Source organism: Falco rusticolus, chromosome 6, assembly GCF_015220075.1.
Source record: "Falco rusticolus isolate bFalRus1 chromosome 6, bFalRus1.pri, whole genome shotgun sequence".
In the NCBI taxonomy this organism is placed as follows: domain Eukaryota; kingdom Metazoa; phylum Chordata; class Aves; order Falconiformes; family Falconidae; genus Falco; species Falco rusticolus.
This window is the reverse complement of record NC_051192.1, coordinates 79,050,015-79,069,022: the sequence shown is the minus strand read 5'-3', so window position 1 is coordinate 79,069,022 and position 19,008 is coordinate 79,050,015. Positions and strand designations below refer to the sequence as shown.

The following is a 19,008-nucleotide window of genomic DNA, read 5'->3' as shown; positions in this document are numbered from 1 at the left end:
GCAATGATTTTATGTTATCAGATTTGGTCAGGAACAACCCTTCAGCTGCTGGCTTCTCCTCCGCTTGTACACTTCTTGATCTTTTTGACCCTTTTACATTGCGTCTTTCATCTACGATGATGTCTATAAGGCTTACATGTGGATTTCTGGTCTCAGTGACAGGCATTGAAACAGGAAAACACCATCCAGTTACTCAAAACTTGGCCATATGCACAAGCCAACTGGGCATGGTCCTGTGCAACCCGCTCTAGCTGACCCTGCATAAGCAGTGGGGTTGGACTAGAGATCTCAAGAGGTCCCTGCCCACTTCAACCATTCTATGACACACTGCTACAAATTCAGATGAGACAAACTCCCTGAAGTCCCACTGTAGCAGCCCAGAGTTGGAAGTCAATTAGACACCTCACCCTGTGAACGTTTAGGTTAAACAAGGTATCTGCAAAAAGCCGGCTGGCAGAACCTACAAGACACCTGCACCCTTATGGCGCTAATTCAGCTTGTAAGGCATATATAGCCCAGGATATCTAAGATGCCTCTAGAAAGGAATATTAATGCATCTTGCACTTACCCCCACTTACCGATGCATGTCCAGCAGAGACAGAAAGTTTTCAGACTTATACTGCAATCTCTACATTTTTTTATATTGATTTCTAAAATAGTAGTTCACCTTATGGGATATCTTTGGGGTTCAGCTAGTTCCAACCCCTGCTCAAAACAGGCCCAACAACAAGGGATAGACCAGGTTGCTCAGGGATTTGACCAGATGAGATTTGGACATCTCAAAGGAAGGAATTGCAACACCTCCTCTAGGCAACCTCTTCCAAACCTTAACTATCCTCTCTAGATACAAGAGAAAAAGAATTTTCATAAACAGGATCTCCCTCATTCCAGCTTGTGCACACTGCTTCTTGTGTGATCACTGTGCACCTCTGAGAACAATTTGGCTCTGGATTTCCTACAGCCTCCCATTAGCCACATAAAAACAAGAATTAGCCAGGTAAAACCAAGAGTTATACCCTCCCATACTCTTTTCTTCGCCAGTCTGAACAAATCCAGTTCTCTCAGCTTCTTATATACCATATGCTCCAGACCCTTCATCAACATTCTATCCCTCTGCCCAATCTGGGCCACTTTGTCGGTATAACTTGTACTAGAGGAACCCAAATTGGACACAGGCCTCCAGATACACCCTCATTAGCACTGAACAGAGAGCAGCTACTGCCTTTCTCAGCCTGCTGGCAACAGTCCTGCTAATACACCCTGTACATGACTGGTGTTTGCTGCAAGCGCGCTTTGCTGACTCATGTTCAACTTACTGCACTCCAGCACCTCCAGACACTTTTCTGTCAAGCTGCTTTCCAGCTGATTGGCTTCTAGCGCTTACTGTTGCACTGGGTTATTCTGTTCCTGATGCAAGACTTCATATTTGCCTTTGTTTTACAGTTTATGAGGTTTATGCAATCACTCAAAAGATTTATCAACTAGCCACATTTTGGAGGTTTTTCATAAAGACAAAATAAGCGTGGACTCATCCATAGCCTTTTGGTATGTTTTCATCCCATACAATAGGATGAATAGATTTTCATTTATTGAAAATGTGCAAAACTGTATTTTTTCTGTGAAATTATTTTGGCTCTAAAACTATTTTTAGAAAATGAAAATAGTTTTGACTTAAAATAAAACCTAGACCAGACACTAGAAATGTAATCTTTCAATCCAAATAGTTCAAGATTAGTGGAGAGAAACTTTTTTTCTGTAATTACAATATGCAGTTAACATCTATAAATGAATACGAATATAATAATTAGTGCTATCAACCCCATGTATATTGACTTCGTAAAAAGAAGAATTACAAATGCCAAAACAAAGTAGGATATTTTTAGATACTCATCATCTTTTTCACTTCTTTATTAATATTTGCTTTATGCAATTGTCCTAAATTAATACTAGTTGTCATCTGAGCTTCTGGATTGCTAAGAAGGCACTGCATAGACTTTGTTTGCTAAGACAACATTTGGAAAGAAGTTGCTTAGAGCCATGGTAAAAATATAAACTGCTAAGAAGTAACTTTGAAAACCAACTGCTGTGCATAGTTCTCGCTTCACTTAGAAGCCTGAAAAGTGCCAACGGCACAGACACTTATTTGTAGGTGCAATATAAACATCTTACATAAACAAAATATTTTAAGACCATTTGCTTGGGTTATCCATTTTTACTTGCAACATTTCACACTGAAAGAAGCACTAATAAAGCCCATTGTGTACACAGTGCATCATTCTTCAGGTGACACTATAGTACAAGCAAAATAACTGTAGTGAGGGTTTTTTGCCACAACTCAAAAGTTTTAAAAAATGTTTGCATTGCTTCTGTAGAGTGTAACAAGCAGCTTCTGAGCTAGCAAACAAAAACTTACCAGTGACATTCAGTCCTGACACACACGGCATCAACGTTGAATTCTGCTCATACATCCAAGCGATTGGAGTTAATAATAAATTAGAAATGTAGACAACTGTGGCATTCTAAAATAACAATACAGTATTGTACTGTATTTAAAAATTATTAACATATCACATAACCAATGTTAAGATAATTTAAGAGCTGCATTAAAAAAGCCATAATTAAAAGACAATATATTTTATACAGCTGATTAATTTACCTGCTCTGAGATGCCCCACCACATCAGCCAAGCTACCTTTCTTCACTTTGGTAATGAAGGCACCAAGTCGTCCTAATTCTGTCATTTTTCCTCCAACAACCTGGTTAATCATAAATTTGTGAGTTTTCAAGCCTCAAACCAGACATCATATAAAGCATAAATACATAGACTGATCAGTTTTCACATTATTTTTAAAATTAAACCTAAATATGCATAAGCAAATCTATTGGCAATTCAGGCTTCACAGAGGCTAAAGACAAAGGTAAATACAGAAAAAGGCCAGATCTACTTGAAAAGAAGTAAAGCTGACACAGAATGAATAAAATGGATATTCCTTTTAATGTGTTTGACTCCTCAATCTTACGCAGTTTTCCAAGTATCAAAATTTGCTGCAGAAAGAATTATTCTTAATACAAAATATACTTTTTGCATACAGTTGTCTGTCATGTCTTTAAGTTTAAATTGCAAGTGCACATCAAATCAAACATTCAAAAATCCGAAATGCAACTGGTACAACAATTTAAAACTTATCAAATACACTCCTATGAAACATAGGCAAACAGTTCACAAGAACATTGCTACTGCTAAAACCCAGGTCCTCGCAGCCAAGCACATGACAGGACAAAACAGCAACTTCTGGATTTTGTTAAACAGAATCACAGAATGGTCAGGGTTGGAAGAGACCTCTGGAGATCATGTAGTCCAACCCTCCTTCTAAAGCAGGTTCACCTAGAGCAGGCTGCACGGCATCGCATCTAGGCAGGTTTTGAATGTCTCCAGAGAAGGAGACTCCACAACCTTACCGGGCAGCCTGTTCCAGTGCTCTGCCACCCTCAAGATAAAGAAGTTCTTCCTCATATTCAGAAGGAACTTCTTGTGTTGCAGTTTGTGCCCGTTGCCCCTTGTCCTGTCGCTGGGCACCACTAAAAAGAGTTTGGCCCTGTTGTCCTTAAGGAATTTGTGGACTCTCAGTCTTCTCTTCTCGAGGCTACACAGGCCCAGCTCTCTCAGACCTTCCTCAGAAGGGAGATGCTCCAGTCCCCTAATTATCTTGTAGCCCTCTGCTGGGCCCTCTCCAGCAGTTCCCTGTCTCTCCTGAACTACGAGGCCAGAACTGGACACAGGACTCATGCAGCAGCCTCACCAGGGCAGAGCAGAGGGGCAGGATCACCTCCCTCGACCTGCTGGCCACGCTGCTCCTAATGCACCCCAGGACACCGTTGCCCTTCCTGGCCACCAGGGCACACTGCTGGCTCATGGTCAAAAACAGAACTGAAGAGAGCTATCTTTGAAGTCTGCATGATACAGAGATCAGGAAAATGAGGGGGGAAAAAGATGCTCTTAAGAGATTAGATTTTTTAATAAAATATAAACCAAGAAAATGTACTTTTACTGACTTGCTATTTTCCTTAGCTGCCTTACTCTCTCCAGTCAGGTTTTTTGGATTTTGTTGTTTGGGTTTTTTTTTTGGGGGGGGAGGTTTGGTTTTGGGTTTTTTTTTGGGTTTTTTTTTTTTTTGTCAGGAGTATCCTTGGAGTTTTATAGTAAAACAAAACAGTGTAATGCTGGTCATTAGGTATTATTTCCCCATGTTGTAATCACAATAACTAGTAGGAGCTTTAATACAGATATATTTCCAAGAAGATCCAGAAACCTACCCACCAACAAGGTTGTCATAAGATAATGTGTTAAATTTATCATTGTGGGCCTTAGTTCATTTCATACAAAATGGAAACTTGTATAATTGAAGAGAAGCTCTCCAAGCTATACTTCCTACTAGGATCAACCTTTTTTCTCACATATTAAAAAAAAAAAAAAAAGAAAAAATGCTTGCTGCCAGCAAAAATCAGCCTTGCACTACATACTACTAGTTATTTAGTAGAGTGAAGCTGTTCTCATCTTCTGTATTCCCACACCACACTATCTCACTTCAAGGTGGATAAATGGCTCTTACCCAGGACATGACATTACCAAGGCCACAAGGTTCTTTCCTGATTTAATGCCCACCATGATGAGCACAACCAACAACTCACATCTCTGTCACATGTGAGGGACTGAACTACCAAACAACTATACGCAGGGAGCGGTTCAGTGTCACTGCCCTTTGAAGTAGACAGTCTTAAGTGGATGGGAATGTTTTATATTTTGCATTGTTTCTGTTGTTCTCAGCGGGGAGAGGAAGACATCAAAATTATATTATTTCCATCATCTTTGGAGCTCCGTATAGCTAAAAATAGGAGAGATAAATTCTGGAACTAGCACACTGTACTCTGTAGCAGCTTCAGAAGTAGCACTCACTCTTTTAAGTGCTCTGGCAATTTAAGGACATGAACTTAAAAGTCCGCTACAAACAACTCATTTAGGGATTTAAATCAACCAGACAGTATTGCCAATGTCTTAATTTTGGAGCAGTGCATTAACGGGAATTACATTTAATATAATCTCTACTGTGCTTTATGAGGTTTTAATGCATTTTTTTTGTGTAACTGTCTAGTTTCATTCTACAAAATTTCTGCTTCCAAACGTCTGTATGGACTTTTTAAACACCGACCTTGTAAACAATTGCATCCAGATGACATTTATGTATGTGGATTATGAGATGAATTTATTGACTGAAATGCAAACAGTAGAGCTAGAAAAGGCAGGACTCCACCAGTTCATTGCAGAGTACAAAACATGTCTTGCAGACAGGAAACTAAATAAACATACGCTTTTTAATCAAAACGGTACAGTTTCTTTGCCATGGACAAGTGGAAGACTGCATAGAAGGACTAAATACTTTTACATTCTTAATTTATCTGTATAACTTAAAATTTAGTAAAATGAGGAACACATTTTTGTCAAATACCCGTATAATTGGAGAGTCCTCTGATTTAATGTGTTAGGCTCTAGGACCAAGGTCAGTGGAAGATTCTTCCATTTAACACATAAATCATGTAATACTTACTTTTAGCCCAAGTAATGCACCTGATTCTTTTGGCATGGTTGTTCTCTTGTTAAGAATAACACGCCCAATTAAGCGATCTCCCTCTTTAGAAGGCTGCCATGTTACAGGATGCTGTTAAAAAAACAAGCAGTGGAATTAAAGAAGTGCAACCATCTTCCTGTATTTAGAGGCGCATTTATAAATCAATAACATTTCTGAATTGTTATGTCACAGTAGACACAATCATTCTTCAGTTGTGTTTTATATTGTACCCGATCTTTCTGTTATTGTATCTGTTTGGACTCTGGCTTCATTAAATAATTATGATCACCGTAAAAAAATCTCAGCACTAAGTCTGCAGGTAGAATTATAATACAATTCAAAGTGTAATACAATTAAACATTTAAAGCATACGTTATGTAATAAAATTAAACATTTACTGTTAAATTCCACAACCCTGAAAAGCACATTCATGAATACTGCTCTTTAGAATAATACACGTTATACAGCTCTACTGTATGGGTCCACTATATAATAAAAATCCAAATGATCGTTTCTGACTCCAAGTCAATACGAAATGTCACTAATCTCTTCCAAAGCAGCATCAAACTCACAGCTGCTTTTGTGGTATGCAATGAAATCTAGCATCATGTCTATAAAAGAATTAAATTCAACTTAAAATCCAGGCAATTTTACTAGTATACATTTTGATAACATTTTCTTTCTAGTTTCAATTTCCATGATATAATAAACCAGATTATCATATGATTTGTATAAAATTTTTTTACAACAAAATACATATGCTGAACTGAAATAATTGGCAAACATTTTAACTCATACTTATGAACATCTTTTTTCCTATTTCTTACCGAACTTATAGGGGATGTCTCCCTGCTATGCCACGTGGCAGGATCCAGCCAGTAGTAATCCAAGTCACCTGGAAGAATATGAATAAAAAGAAATGTGTAATCTCTCAAACAGAGAAAGATATATGAATGATTACTTCTGCATGCATGAATTTTAATGTGCAATAGTTTGAAGCCGCAAATACAAAACCTGTATTATGATACAAATTAACTTACATCAACTTGAAAAAATATAGTCTAATAATATAAAAAAAACCCCACACAATAATGCATTTATTGTACCTCTGCTTTTTCATGAATTGCACCTCAGAATTGGTTGTGCACTCTGGCTAGTTTTTACTTTGCCCAGTCATCTTCCAAGAATGGACCCCAATGCATTGCATTCACAGCCCTCCTCCTCCCGCTCGTCTCCATAACAAACACACAGGACTACAGCTAATGATGACATGAGAGAATACTCCACAAAATAGGCACTTTAAGCTATAGTTAAGGACAGAACTGTCAACCACACTCAAGAATCTACAAAGTAGTTGATCAATATCGTGATAATGGGTACCTTACAGAAGGAGAAGCACAGGTAAAGGGTAATAAAGCCCAGGGAAAATGGTCACACAAATAAAGCAAATAGTACCAACAACAGATGTAAGGTTGCAGTCTTCCATTTTACTCGGGACAAACTTACATACAATGTACATAAAGAATAAACCCATGAATTACAGTGGTCTGGAAGCCACAAGCCTGTTTGGCCAAGGAGGGGAATCACAGGTAGGGTTTGGGAGAAAAGGCAGCAGAGCATAACACCACCGAGAATATATATGCATTTATGGAAAGCTATAGGAAACCAACAGTTTGACTTAATGTATTACATCTGCAGAAGGTTGAGTTGGTAGCAAAAAACCTACCAACTTCACTGGCAGTTGTCTGTGGTAGAGGACTGATATAACTGTGCACTCCAAGGAGGGAAAGGATGAGACAGGAATTGCAAGAGGAAGGATATTGGACAGTGCAATTGAGGGCACAATTTTCTTTACGAAGAGGAAGGGTGCAGGTGATACTGGGAAGGACAAAGGAAAATGATGCAGGCTAGAATAGATCCAAAAGACGGGTAAATGTGAGACTGATACAGGAGGAATAAATCTGAGGGATTTCTGTGCTAGCACTAGCTTTAAACAGAATATATCTGTGAGCTTTGAACCTTGGCATTATTTCATCCCTTTGGGCATTTGCCACAGTGTATTAACAAAAATGCAATAGCATCAACAGAAATGAGAATTAAAACTCTTTCTAATGCTCTCTTACAATAACAGTAGTATATAAAAGCTTGATCTGAAATAACCAAGAGATTTTTTAATTTTATCTGAGAAAGGATTATTCTGCCATTTAGCTCACAATGGCATTAAATAGACAAACAAACAAAACCCCTACCAAACCAAAATCTAAACTATCACTTCAGAGGTGAGTTTTAGACCCTGAAGGAAATAGTCACCTCTTACTGAGGTGTACACGCATACCTGTACTTCAGGCATTTTTTCAGCCTTGCTTTGACAGGGAATGTTGGTCATTTGAAATATGTTAGTGGAACAGTTTGATAATAGTGCTTTTTGAATTCACAAGTGTTTTTTTTAAAAAAAATTAAATTATTATGTCCCAGTGTCAGTATTCATTGCAGAACAGGTTCACACACTTTCCTAACAATAGTCTTACAAACTCTTAGCGATCGTTTAAAAGCCACTGGGTAAAAATCCTATGTTATCATTAAAGTCAGATACTTACTGCCAATACCCTCAGCACTCTTAATATGCTCTACATCTTCAGAAAACTTATTTATTATGTACACTCTACGCAATACATCTTCACTATCTTACTTTCTAAAGCACATCTCTATAATACTACTGTTAGATCTTACTAGCACATAGGCATCCAATAGAGGCTCAAACAAAGCATGCTTCTAGCAAAAAAAACCCAACCTGACACTTACATGAAGAGTTTATTATTTTTGACCCTTTTTCTACAAATCTTTAGATGCTCATTATGAAATACAAGTTGTACCACTCTTTATAAACCATAAAATCTTTAATAGCTTACCATCCACATGATCATATGCTCAAGCTTGTTTTTAAACAGCTTATTATTATCATATGCATAACCACACGAGGCAGTTTGTGGATGCATTAGCTACAGCAGTTCTGCAGTTTTGGAGAGCTTAAATTCAGATTAAAAATCTTTCAGTTTTAGCATCAGTTCTTCCACCTTTATAAATTTTGAAACTGCAACAGGAACAAACCCATGAACCAGACGGCTACCTCAAGTGCTGGCAGTAAGCTGGGACCTATGGCACAGAGCTCTCCAGTTTTCACTCATGGACTTAACAGTCTCCTGTGTGAGCTGGCCTGCCATCGGCAAAGCACATGTTATTTCCTCAGCAGCGACAGAGAAATGTTCAAGCAGGAATAAATGTCAGCTCCACTATGCAGGTGTGTGTATCCAAGTGCTCAAAAACATTTCCGCTCTTATCCCCCTTGCTCCCTGCTCTTTTTTCCTTTCTTTTGTCTCCAGCTTCTGGGTCCCAGTTTCCTTGCTGTTCCTCCTCCCAGTTATTGCATATGCACAACCTCTTGATTCATGCATCTACCATCCTTCCCCACCAAGTTCCTGCTGTAGCAAGATCTCTCATACATCTTCTGTCTTGGCTAACCTGCTAATTTTCCCATGCTCACCAACTACCTCCCTCTTGCTGTCTTACTTCCCTGTCTGTTTTGTTGCCATCATCCAACTTCTGCCTCCTGCTTCTGGCTTTGGTGAACTTTAGTCCCTCCTTCCCCGCCTTCCCCTCAATACTAAGCTAGATCCTTGCTACGCTCTCCTTCCCACACCTAAACCTTTACCTTTCTGTCCCTTTCACCCCTCCTATCACTTCTGCGCTTTGGTAAGTTCCAGAACACCAGCCACATCCACTGAAACCAGGCACAGCAACAGTCCTTTTGCCCTCTGCTTTCAGAAGCTGAGAGCAGGAACTGCACTGCAAACCTGGCTGTACAGGGCTAGAGCAGGTACGATACGCTCGGAAGACATAAAGGCAGCTAGGCAATCAGTAATCTTGACCGAAAGTGATAATGCATGAATTGGGGAGAAAAAAGTCCACACTCTTGAAAAATGGCTTGATTTTTAAATTCCCATTAAAATTCAATAGAAAATAGACCACTGGCATGCAAACTTTTGGTTGACTCTACAACTGTAAAAAGGGTTTTACAATGGAAAATGTCAGTTAATCTATATTCATAAACACTCACAGAATAAAACATACAAATTAAAACATAAAGGAACAAAATCCCCAGATGAGCTTAAAACCTATTTTATGCCAGCAACACTGATACTGGTCTTGCAATTCAATATTCTGCTGCAGAAATACTTTTAAAATTAATTTCTCCTTCATCGTGCTGTCATTGCTGCTTCTTTACTGCACTGCCATATCCCAGAACTGACTGATTAATTACAGAAAATAATTTCAGTGAACTAGTAGTATAAAGGAACAGGTAAATAACATGCAAAAACTTACAATCTGAAAGCAGTTTCAGAATTTCAGATTTTCTGGGGAAAGAAAACCCAAACACACACAACCCAAAACTCAAAACAGAAAAAACCTATAGATAGAGTACTCCCTCCTCTGGTACGAGTCACTAAAAATAAGTAGTAAAATAAGACAAATTTAAAGCATTATGGAGAGAAAAAATCAACTCTTCTAAAAGCAAATAATGGATTTACATGCTTTTAAACACTTTTTAATCAATGCTATAAAGACATGAAAAACTTAAAAACAGTAAGACCCCATGAAATATACCTATACTGCACCATTACCTTTGTACATTACTGATATATTTCTAAAACAAACAAAAATGGATTTCAACTGGAAATCGAATTATCAAAAATGCATTTGCAGTTATAATGCATGATTTATTAAAACCAATGGAGTGAAACAAGTATATACTTCTAAAACCTTTTTTCCTGAGGGAGTAATTCAGAAGTTGTATCCTGACAGCAATGAGGTATTTTTTCCTATTAACACGTTGCTGCTCGATTACTTTACTCTTGAACACAGATGGATATAATCATAAATCTACTTTACAAGACAACAATGTATTAAGTTTTTTTCCGTAAGAAGTCTTTTTCAGTCTTCAATAGATTTCCAGATGGAGAGTAAAACTGTTAATAAGTTGCCATAGTTTTTATATCCATAAAATGTGTGTCTTCAAAATAAAGGGAAAGCAAAATTCACACCACCAAAAAAATATTTTCTTAAAAATACTTCATTTTCAGCACCACCCATACCAAAAGCTTACTCTGGGATACTGTGATTTCGAGTGAGATCCTGCAAAGCTGAGAAGCGCTGAAAATGACAGCTTTGACTCTCTTGCAAAGCCAAAACCAGAAAATATGAGAAAGTCCATTATCATGTATAACCAGTCATGCTGATTTTCAAGGAGTCTTTAATACTGGAGATAAAATTCCCAAAGATGTTTCCCTAAATCCACCTAGACTGTATTTGTAAACTACTGATATACAACAAAGAATGTGCTTCTGGTGTTTTGCTCAAATCCAGATGCATTAGATTTGCAGCAGTTACTTAAGAAGCAGACAGTCTAATGATAAGAGTCAGTCAGCCCATGTTAGGTATTTAATTGAGCTGCTCATGAATAAAGCTGTTGTATCACATAACTAGAAAATTCCACAATTATTTTCAGAGGCTGCATCTAAAATTATGGTGCAAACTGGCTTTTTATATAGTCAGATTGGATCTAACACACGCAACAGCCATTTATGTATTTACTTTTGTTAATTTTTAGAGTCAAATATAGCCTGTATTAAACAAACCATAAAGCTTATCAAAGACCTGGAACATCCTCTGTTATATTTTCCACAGTTCCCATGGAACTGGATCAGCATCTCATGGAAATGATCAATTGTTTCCCCAGGCAAAAATTAATAGAAGCCACATATGAACCTACAGAAAATTACAACCAATGTAAAGAAACTCTATGTATCAATGTGATTGTCTTCCTCCTTCATAGCCTGAGTTTTCAAGAGTTAGAAGACCACTCTGCATGCTGTTGGTAAATGTCTTCAGCACACTTATTGCCATCAAAAACATCTGGCTGGTGATACAGATGCGACAGGTCATATTGTTAAGCAAGAAAGTACTTCTATGCCCAAGAAACAAAAAAGATGATAATCATTTTGTCATGTCAGAAAAATAATACAGTGTATAAACAATGTGTGTTTAAAACATTCTAGTGAAGCTGATAACTAACCAGATAAACAGAAAACACAAGTACCCTGGCTTGACAGACAGCCCTCACATCTAAGTGGCAAGCAGAGAATTCAACAGCTACCTATTGCCTATTCATAAAGGAAGTTTCACAAAAATGTTCATTATCTCCTTGCTCTCAAATCAACACATTTCAGATGCCTACAGTTATGAACTTCAATCCTTACAGAACAAGGTCTGTGTTTTACCATTTATGCAGTTCAAGGACAGGCTGGCTCATGTGGTATGTGGGAAGAATGCACCACGTGACTGTGAAGTTTAGATTTTCTTTTGTACAGAAAAATATATAACTGCATTGGATTTGAGTTCCCTGATGGGACATGTTCTAATCACTGAATGGTAACATACTGCAAGATGCCAAAGTTCAAATAAAGATTATTAGATATGTAAACATATATATACATACACGCATACACACTCATATTTGGGGTACAGACTTGGCACATGTGCCTGTGACCCCTGTAGCTCTGAAAGCTAGAGCCAGCCTCTCAGATCGTTCCCTCAATTCAATGGCATTTTAGCATAATGATAACACACAAAATTTTTCTATATCTTAATTTAATTTCTGAGTAACATAAAAGCACTGGAAAAGGGTCTATGGTGCATTACCAAGCAATACACTTTCAGGTCTAATAACTAACAACTTGGGCTTATCTAGCACACACTGAAAATAAATGTTTATTCCTTACTTTGTTGTTTAGAAGGACATTTCATACTTTTTCTCGCACAAACTGAACACTTTGGAAGTTTATTTTGAAACAACCTCCATATTTTAAAAGTCTTTTTTAAAGTGGTAGTTTAATTGTGAGCACAGCACAGGCTGCAAATCTAATTGATATTTGCAAACAAGAAATCCAGAAATAATTAGGTCAGGAAGTACCGAACTCATGAAATAATACTATTTTGATTGTTAAGGATACTAATATTAAAATAAACCAAGTGAAAGGGAAAATGCATTTGACTTCTCCCTTAGTTATCATTGCAAAGTTGTTTAATTACAAGAGTTTGCAAATTCACCATTTTTGATGTTGAAAGGGAATGATTTGTCCATGGCTGATTCCTAAATTTTTTTCCAATATATTCTTTTTATCTGGGTGCAAGGTGAATTTTCTGTGGACTGCGTAAAATATAGCAAGTTCATGAATTTATTCAGATACCTCTTTAGCTAAGACTTTTTATTTCATTTCACGGATTGTGGTTTTTTTTTTTTTCCTTAGTAGTACAGTTTACACATACACTCTTTTATAAGAAAGCATTGCACTCGTGTTCACTGATGGCTCAGGAAGCTTTCTCAAAAGGTATACTTGCAAAAGACTTTCCAACACAAAAACTAATGGGCCCATTTATACGTTTCACAAAGTGGACTTCCTACCTGAGTTGTCTCAGTGTTGTTAGAAGTCTTTATGAATTACTGAAAGCAAAGATTACTAATCTTGTCGACGGAGGCTTGAAGCCAAAAATCACAACCTATCCAGTCAAGTAATAAACTGAGGATTCATGCCGTTTCTAAAACTTTTAATACTGACACAAGGAACATAACAAGGAAGCTGTTCTAAGTTTCCTGAATCTCTAGGGATTCTGCTCATGAGACTCCCTGAGCCAACATTATTAATTCCTTCACTCAGACACTGAGTATGTTGAAGAGTTCATCAACCCTTTCCAGCTAGATGCTTATTCGTATATCAGAGACTTTCTAAAAAGTTATTCTGAGGTGTGTAAGTCTTATTGTAAGCATGTGAGTCCAAGAATATATATGATTCACAAAGGGATGGCCCTCATAAGCATGTTCTAGAAGGTCTTCAAAAAGTGTTTTGAGTGCTAAAGAAATTGGAGAGACTTAGAGATGTCAAATACTAACCAAATAATAAACTCCATTAATTTGAAAAGTTCCTTTAAAAGCTTTATTAAAAATATTTTCTTGAGGATACCAGAAAAAGTGATTAGCATTACCAAGAACTTCAAATCAACAGGCAAACATTTTAATAGTTTTTTGATATTGTGATATCTAAAGAAAAATTTTATTCACAGGAGTAGCTCCAGTTGCTGATTTTCCTGACTTTGATTACTCTCAAGCGAAAACTAATTCTGTAGATGGATGGATGAGGTCTTTTTTGAAATTCAGTTTCTTTGAATAAATTTATTATTGCTCTTTAATTCCCATTCAATACTGACAATAACTTGTGTTAACAGTTTGATTTCAGTTCCTGTTTCATATAATTAACACAATTTTAACTTTGCCTAACATAGCTTTTTCTTGAAAATACTTTTGTTCAGCATGCAATGAGATCCTCAAAATGTATAGCAAGTTATCTTAAAAAGTCACATGGGCTTGTAATTTTGGACACATGGAAACATAGCTATCCTGTACACTAAAAGCCTGACCATCGCTTAATAACTTTTCTGCAGTTCTGAAGGAATTCCAAGCATTTCAAGTATGTCATGCTGTTCTTCAGACCAACATATTTTTTCTTTCCTGCATTTATTGTTTAGGTTTTTTTGTTTGGTTTGATTGCCTTTTACAGACAGGTGGGAGAAGGTATTTTAAGAAAGCTGCTGTGTGTGTTGGGTTTTTTTGAGTTCGGGTTTGGTTTGTTGGCTTTTTTCCCTGCGAAATTTAAAACCGATTCAGTAGATGTTAATTGCAAAAGAAGGTGGTATTTTTGGGTCTCTTTTGGTATTTTCCTCCTGACAATTTTTTCAAAAAAAGATTCAGTTGAATATTTTTATCTTAATATTTATTAAAGACTGATTTATAAACAAATTATAATTCAAAATCAAAGCTGAAAATAAATTCTCCTCAAATCCGAGAGTGTTTCTACATTGTCAGTAGATAGGAATTTTATGAAAGATAAGCAAACCAGAAAAAAGTGTAAGGCTGAGATACAGCTGCCCACACCTTGGAAGTCCCACAGATAAAATGCCCACTGAGGTATCAGTGCCCTGGTAGCACCTGCTGCAAATAAGGTGACCAAAATGCGCTGTGCCCAGAGAGCTTTATTTGAATATATATTTTCTCCTATTGTGGGGAAAGAAGAAAGGCATTTCTGCTCAGATATAGAAAGTAATACACAGTGTTTATAAACATGCTGATAGAAACAACAGCACTGGGGAGCAAGGATTCTTGTTATCCGACGGGAAGGGAGAAAGACACTGAGCCTTTCTGTTGATTGTCTGACATACACACACAGAGTCATGCAGACCTGCACAAGTCACTTGAGAAATAACAAGATTGTATTTCATAATCAACGTTATGATTTCATTTTCTTGAAAACTGGTGGAGATAATTAATCTCAAATATTACAAAAAAAAAAAAAAAAAGGAAAAACTCAGGAGAAAAGAGAACAGCTCTTGCTTGTCCTGAGCTTCAGGACTGCAGAAGGAAATGGAGCACACTAAATCCTCTGGATCATGATTATAAAGAAAAGCACTTCAGCAGTACCACAATAGGAATCTACTCCAGAGCACCAAATTAGGAAGATAAGACTGGGGAGGGTTGTTTTTTTTAATGAGCATTCATCAGAATCATCCATTGTGCTGCATTTGAAGATAATGAAAGGTTGTAAAGGCTTTTGTTTCTCCGGTTCAGAGGGCAATACTGCAGGAAGAATCCTTGGAGCACATAGTGAGAGATCACACTAGTAAAGCAAGTAGTAAAGGATCTTTGCTTCCCAACAATAGAGAGGACATAGGTAAGGATGTGAAAGTGAATAAACATTGTGATCTTTAAAAAGAGAAGAAAGCTAAGCAGAAGAAAAAACCAAAACCTTTTTTTTTATAAAAAAAAAACTAACAAAAAACAACACAAAAAACCCACCCAAAAAACACCACCCAACCACCAAAACCAAACCAAACCCAAAACACTCCAACCTTAGAGAAAAAAGGAAGCAGCCATGACAACAAAAGGAGTTTACCAATCATGGAAGCATTTGAAGAAATAAAACTAACATCAGAAGCAGAACCAGCCCAATAACCAGATGAAGGAGAAGAGCAGTCAAAGACTGACCAACTAAGTAATAAATGTTTCATTTTCTAGAAAGAATCTATGCCTATGAGTAACTTAGAAACACACAAAATGTAACACAATCAGCAAAGTATGCAAAAACAATTGAGATCATTCTGCAATTATTTAGACCCTAGTACGTAATGTCTAGTACCAAGTACTTGCCATTCTAGAACATTATTGAAAAAGTGAGTCACGTGGCTCTATCAGCAAATGATACTAAGGCAGCTAAGCTTTTTGGTTTTCTGAATAAGTCCTCCTAAAAATAGACTCAAGTAAAACTCATAGCAACAAATTAACAATGTCTGTAGCATAAAAATCAGATGTTATGCCAGAGCAGACTATCTACATACAGGAAACACTAGTGTAATTCACTTCATCCTGGAGTACTTACAGACCTATCTCAAGCTCCCTCATTGACAGGAACAATTTCTCCTTGAGAATTAGTGATGGATGAAGTTCCACAAAGCTGGGAAAGGGCAAACATAGCACATATTATTAAAGGAGAGGGGAAGGGAAGAAAGCTAGAAACTATAGAATCATAGGATTGCTTAGGTTGGAAAAAGCCTTTAAGATCATCCAGTCCAACCATTAACCTAGTACTTTCAAGTCTATCACTACACCATGTCCTGAAGTGCCACTCATATATCTTTTAAATACTTCCAGGGATGGTGACTTAACCATTTCCCTGGGCAGCCTGTTCCAATGCTTTCAGTGAAGAAATTTTCCCTAATACCCAATCGAAACTTTCCCTAGTACAAACTGACGCTGTTTCCTCTTGTCCTTTTACTTGTTACCTGGGAGAACAGACCAACACCCACCTCGCTCCCACCTCCTCTCAGGTAGTTGTAGAGAGCAATAACTGTAGGGAGCAAGCAACAAGGTCTCCCCTGAGCCTCCTTTCTCCAGGCTAAGCAATCCCCGTTTCCTCAGCCGCTCCTCAGAAGACTTGTGCTCCAGACCCTTCACCACCTTCGCTGCCCTTCTCTGGACACGCTCCAGCACCTCAATGTCCCTCTTGCAGTGAGGAGCCCAAACCTGAACCCAGGATTCAAGGTGCAGCCTCACCAGTGCCGAGTACAGGGGATCAGTCACTTTCCTAGTCCTGCTGGCTAGTCAAAACAAACCACCTTCACGAAACTGAAGTGTCAATAATAAATTAACTGACCACTGCAGTAAGATAGGTAACAAACAGCAGACGTTAAATATCTTCAGCTGAGCAGGAGTTTTGTTTATGAGCATGTCATATTAGTCACACTAGAAAAAGTGTCTAAATAAAACTAGCATAAGGTGAAAAGCTATTTAGAAAGGCATATTCTGAACACCTAAAACTGGTAATAAAAAAACCCAAAGTATTCATTAAGCAGGGTCTGCCATGTTTGTCTGGGATATAGAAATAGTCAACACACACATTACCGTTCTAGATAATAAAACAGAAACAGATTTGTTGGTGACTTAACTCTGAGGAGAAAGGAATCGCTAGCAACAGGAGACCATGACTGGACTTCAAAGCTAACCCAACAAACAGAAAAAATGAACTGGAGGAGCCAGTTCAAAGTGGACAAGGATATGGCTCCACACTCAGATCAGGGTAAACAACTGTAGAAACAGGGAAAGGAAGCCAACCAGTTACGGGCTAGCTGTGAAGAAGACTATGAGTTGGACATAATCTGTCACAGTGGTAACGGGAGAGGACAGCGTACAAGCCCGGCTGCTGTCTGGAAACCATTACCCTTGCACTTGAGGAGTTAACCATATTGGCCAAAGGCCAGACTCAGGTGCCTTGGCTACTACTTGCTATGAAATACCTCCACAGGTCAGACTGGTGGAAAACTTCAGGTTTTATTGCTTTTTGGTTTTGATTTACTCTGCATCATGGTTTGTCTTCTGGGCACCTTTGCACCTAACCAACACCCTGACAGGACAGTGACCTTGATGGCAGCTCAGTCTCTCAGGTTCTCTCCTTGCAGCACACAGTTCAACTTTCAGAGTTATTATAAGAAATATAATAAATATAAGGAATATTTAGCTTAACTTAAAGTGTAGTTATGGGGGAGAGATGAGTTAAATTTAATGTCCAGAAATATACAGATGGTCTGGTTTAATAGTGCTTTATAACGCTACTGTCTATTATATAAAAAAGACAAAATGCTCTCAAGAGAGACCATAACTGGAACAGGGGAAGTGGGGCTACTGTGATCTTTCAGTTTTCCCAACTCCATGTTATTCCAAAGGCTGGAGATGTGCTGCTGTATGCCAGTGCCCATAGCACAGCCTTGAATCTCTGCAACGCAGGGTGCCACAGATACATACTTCTCAATCCCAACCCCACTTCACCTTCTTCATCTATGTATTTCAAGATGTGCAAGAGGTTTCTGGAAGACAGTTTACAGCTGTCTACCACAGTGAAGATGAAACAGGGGTTTTATCTTCTTTATGTAGCTATAAACAACTTACTAAATGGGAGAGAGAGCGCAAGGTTTTGATCTTAAATATAGACTGGAGAGAACTTCTGATTAAACTCCATGCAGAGCTAAGGCTGACGATTGTCTCTTCCCAACCTTAGCTGCATCTTGTTTTGCTGATATTCCTGCTGCTGTCTCAGTTCCATTTCTGTTCTGATGGCTGCTCTACCATTTTCTCCAACGTGTCTCTCCAGATTCTGCCCTCAGTATACTCTTATTCCCTTCTAAGCTCTGCTAAAATAAATTAATTTCACACATGGAATTCTTCAAATATTAACTAATGCTGCAATAATATTTGAGAGGATAAAACATGACTTATTCTACCATACAATCTTTAGGATTAATTCTTCTAGTGCAAAAAATACTTTTCAAAAATTACTTTTATAGACAGTGTTATCAACTACTTAAATGTAAGATTTTAAAGATCTTTGTTATTCCCAACGCACTACATAATCCCCAAGGAACTTGCAATCATTAGTCCTTCCTCTCACTTTCCCCTGTGATCCTTTAGTCACAGCTGAGGACCTTATTCCAAATACAGATTATTCCCCTGCTGCCAACAAGAGGGCTGATGTCCTTCCCGGATTCAGAAAGTGCAATGCATCAGTATGATGATGCAGGGATAGCATACAAAATAACCACAATTGTACATTTATTATAACCCTTATATTATTTTTTAACCATAACTGTATTACACTAAACAAACATATTTTTGTTCTATGTACATGGATTTGATGTTTTTTTCTCCCAAAATAATATGCAAAAAATAAAA

General features: G+C 37.7%; 1 protein-coding gene across 49 annotated transcripts in view; it reads right to left on the bottom strand.

Moving 5' to 3' along the window:
• RIMS1 (regulating synaptic membrane exocytosis 1) overlaps positions 1–19,008 on the bottom strand; it is a 335,409-nt gene that overhangs the window by 145,883 nt on the left and 170,518 nt on the right. For all 49 annotated transcript variants that reach the window (XR_005104930.1, XM_037392187.1, XM_037392189.1 and 46 more), the window contains 3 exons: positions 6,452–6,519; positions 5,604–5,714; positions 2,657–2,756 (listed from right to left, as the gene is read on the bottom strand). Coding sequence is in view for 48 of the 49 variants with exons in the window: in XM_037392187.1 (XP_037248084.1) it covers positions 2,657–2,756; positions 5,604–5,714; positions 6,452–6,519 (279 nt within the window). In the remaining variant the exon portion in view is untranslated. The remainder of the gene's footprint in view (positions 1–2,656; positions 2,757–5,603; positions 5,715–6,451; positions 6,520–19,008) is intronic.